The 3,613-nt window shown below is 34.0% G+C and overlaps 1 protein-coding gene across 1 annotated transcript in view; it reads left to right on the forward strand.

Moving 5' to 3' along the window:
* LOC117102688 (NHL repeat-containing protein 3-like) overlaps positions 1–1,215 on the forward strand; it is a 5,726-nt gene extending 4,511 nt beyond the window's left edge. Inside the window, exons 4-5 of the mRNA XM_033243068.1 lie at positions 2–83; positions 286–1,215. Of these exons, the coding sequence (XP_033098959.1) occupies positions 2–83; positions 286–538 (335 nt within the window). The 3' untranslated portion in view covers positions 539–1,215. The remainder of the gene's footprint in view (position 1; positions 84–285) is intronic.
* The last annotated feature ends 2,398 nt before the right edge of the window (positions 1,216–3,613 follow it).

Raw genomic sequence — 3,613 nt, forward strand, 5'->3', positions numbered from 1 at the left:
CTGCAAGCCTTTGATGCAGATACGGGCAAGTTTATTGGCAAATGGACAAGTTGTTTCTCTGTTGGGCAACCATACTCTGTCAGGTTAGTTAATTTTAAAGAGAATATATTTTGTGAGACTATATTCATCCCCTATGCCAGTTAAAGATAAAACATCCTTAATATGCCATCCAGCCATTGGCTGCTATCAAGCATTATTACATTACACTCTGACTGTTGTCTTTAGAACTGTGATGACCAATGTATCTTTTATTCCATGATTCATAAATTGTTCAATCTTTTTCAGAATGAGTAAGGATAAAACGCATTTCATCGTTGCACTACTTCAGCAGAGTAAAATTCTTTTAGTTGCCACTCCACCAAGTGCAGGACCAATAGGCGACTGCAAGGTCTTGGGTTCTATAGATCTACCAGAAAATACCGGACCGCATCTAGTGGGAGTTAGCAAATCAACAGGTGCTTTTTATGTGGCTGAACTTAACACACAGACATGTCAGAAATTTGTACCCATTGGACTACATAGAATTAATATAGATTAAATATGTTTTTCTCTTGCCATATTATTGTTCCAATTAAAGAGGATATTATATTTTTGTGATTAAAATAAAAAACAGTGATGTAGGCTAGACTTAGCCCCGGTGTGTGTCACAATGAAGAGTTATATGGATATGTTTTGTGAAAGAGTATTAAGGTAACTTACAGTACTAATAATTACAATAACAAAAGAACTATGAAGTGAGTAACTGGCATACGAGTCAGCAGAAAAGTTGACATGAATAATGATGAGCTAAACGTGGCAATTGGTGATAAGTGCTCACAAGTGAAGTGTAAAATTATGTTAATTTATGATCAAATTTTTAGAATAGGAATCAACCTGTACACAGTTGCACAGGATATGTGATAGCTCGAGGTGAGCAGAATGGTGTTAGTGCATTGGACACACCCAAGCTGAAACACCTAAGGCTTAGGAAAGTGTGGTAGCTAAATTAAGAGCACCACTAACACCTATGCACTATCAAACAAGAACAGATGTACAAGGACATATGTGAGTACTTTTAATGATTTATAAATGTGAAATTACGTTCCTATAAAGTTCCATATATATTTATATGTTGAATGGTAATTGTGCAAGTAATGGGATACATGTAACCCCTACGTGGTATGTGGTATTAATACTTACCTTGAATATGATTAAAGTGGAAATGTTGGACATATATTGGTATTGTTTATGAATTTATATTATTGTAGTACTGAATTCCATTTATTTGTGGTATACGGTAAAACCTCGAATTGAAGCCCAATGGGCATAATCTCGAGAAGAATCCCATCGAATTTAAGCCCTCTTTTTAGTTTGCAAATTTCAAGATATCATATGATTATTTTCGAGATGGTACAGTACATGGCAGCGGTTGAGGTTTGGACTTTCGCTCGTGTCCTTGGACAAGGCACTTCAGCTACATTGCTTCAGTCCACCCAGCTGTATCAATGGGTACCAGCAAACAGCTGGGGACTAACCTGCAATGGACTAGTGTCCTGTCCAGGGGAGGACAACTCTCATCCGCTTCACACTACAGAAACTGGGGATAAGCTCCAGCCCTACGAGCCCCAGTGGCTCGGAAAGGATTTAGTAGTAGTAGACAGTACATACACTTATAAATTTCAAAGAAACAAAATAAATTATAACCTTGGTTTATACAATAGTTTAGGTGATTTATTGCTGGTTAATACACTCTATGATACACATTGATGTTACAGTAGCCCTATTTGTTGTTTTAAAATACTAATTCCCAAAATTTACAGCATTCATTTTGAAAAGAAGCCCCTCTTTTCTTTGCAAAAGTAGAATCGAAAATTCGAGGTTTTACGGTATATGCCAATGGTGCCTTGTAGATAATAGCTCTGTGTACAAAAAACATGGTAAAATATCGGGTGCAAGATCATTGTATTTATTGATTGATCGATAACTTTATTGATTTGCATCCACTGGTGGAAAGCTTTCCAACACAAAGATAAAAATTGATAAATAATAAAATTAATAATAATAAATAAATATATTTAAAGCACCTAAATGAGAGATCCACAAGGTGCTATAAATGCAGTACAGTATTATTATCATTATTGGTTGATGATTGATTGATTTATAGACTACAGGTTATAATTATTATTAAATATTAATATATGTAATGAGTACACAATTCAAATTAATGTTGAGGGAAGGGGGTAAGCATGATGTCAGAATACTACAACCTCAGTAACACCTTGGGGTTAGGCTCTAATATGGGCATGGCACTAGGGGAACAAACTGTTTTCTTCAATCTGCCCTCCAGACTCCGCCTAGTCATGTCACTATCTATGATGAATACTGAATACTACCTTGATTTATGTTTTTTTTTCACCCAGTATCTGCTGCAGGCTGACTGGGTTCTGTTTTCTTGGCCGCGTTCTTCTATGATTCTCTTCTTCCGGAAACATTTAAAAACACGACTGCTAGTGCAAAAGTGTTTAATAATAAAAATTTATCAGTAGAACTGGTTATGAGCTTATACAACCAAATAGTTACATTGAAATGGTTAAATGATGTTTGTGGTGTTGGCCATCCCTTTAAGACGACTTCTATCACAGTCCTTTGCATTATGCATTCTAATACTGTAGCTATCTTTAACGTTTTCAGATTTTTTTCAATTCGCTGAATAAATAATATCGTTCCTAATTATTCGTATAGAAATATTTGATTAGCTGGAAATTTAAAATTATTTGTAGATCTGACTCTCAGTGGATGTTACCAACATATTATTAATTTTTATATATTCCTGTTTTCATTGCTTCCTTTGTCAATGTTTGTGTAGATGCATGCTTCACCTATTCTTTTGATACAGTATTTTTTGTAATTAGCCGTTTCACAGGCGTATTTCCGCACAGTAACCAAGACAAGTTTTTAAACATTAAAATGTATTGAAGAGGAATTAAGTTGACAAAGACAATAGGTATTTACATTATTACAAAATTATTAAATTATTGACATGCGGTAAGTAGTTAAAAAAAAACTAAACGCTAATTAATTATTTACTATGGAAATATGTTTATTGAAGAGATGATTGCTGCCCTCTATAATTTGTGATTACTTCAAACTTTTGTGGATTTTCTTCATCGATTCTGCAATACTTTTTAAATGTTTTATTACTCTTTAATAAAAGGAAGGAAGAAGATTTTTCCATTGTATTTTATGAATGGCACGAATAAAGTTTGATTCGATTTGGAGGTCGATTTTATAATATAAACACCAACTGTCACCCCACACTGTCACCCACTTGCTCTTGTAGCTGCCAGAAGAATAAAATTGCCGTTCGTCATACAAAATGAAAATTCAACTAGTAATAATAGCAAGACAAGTTTTCCCACAATTCCAGGCTTTCACTTCCATTTGAGTAATTAAAATTCCACCAGCAACTGAGTTGTTTTATTTATTTATGTTTTTTTTTAAAACATATTTTATAGTGGGCGATTCTAGCAGCTATGCCAACTTATTGAATACAAACATCAACAATAATCAAAAATAAAGTAATAATACAATGGAACAAAGACACACACACACACACACACACACACATATATAT

Source organism: Anneissia japonica, unplaced genomic scaffold, assembly GCF_011630105.1.
Source record: "Anneissia japonica isolate Jap-2015-1 unplaced genomic scaffold, ASM1163010v1 scaffold287759_len370742_cov166, whole genome shotgun sequence".
Taxonomy (NCBI): domain Eukaryota; kingdom Metazoa; phylum Echinodermata; class Crinoidea; order Comatulida; family Comatulidae; genus Anneissia; species Anneissia japonica.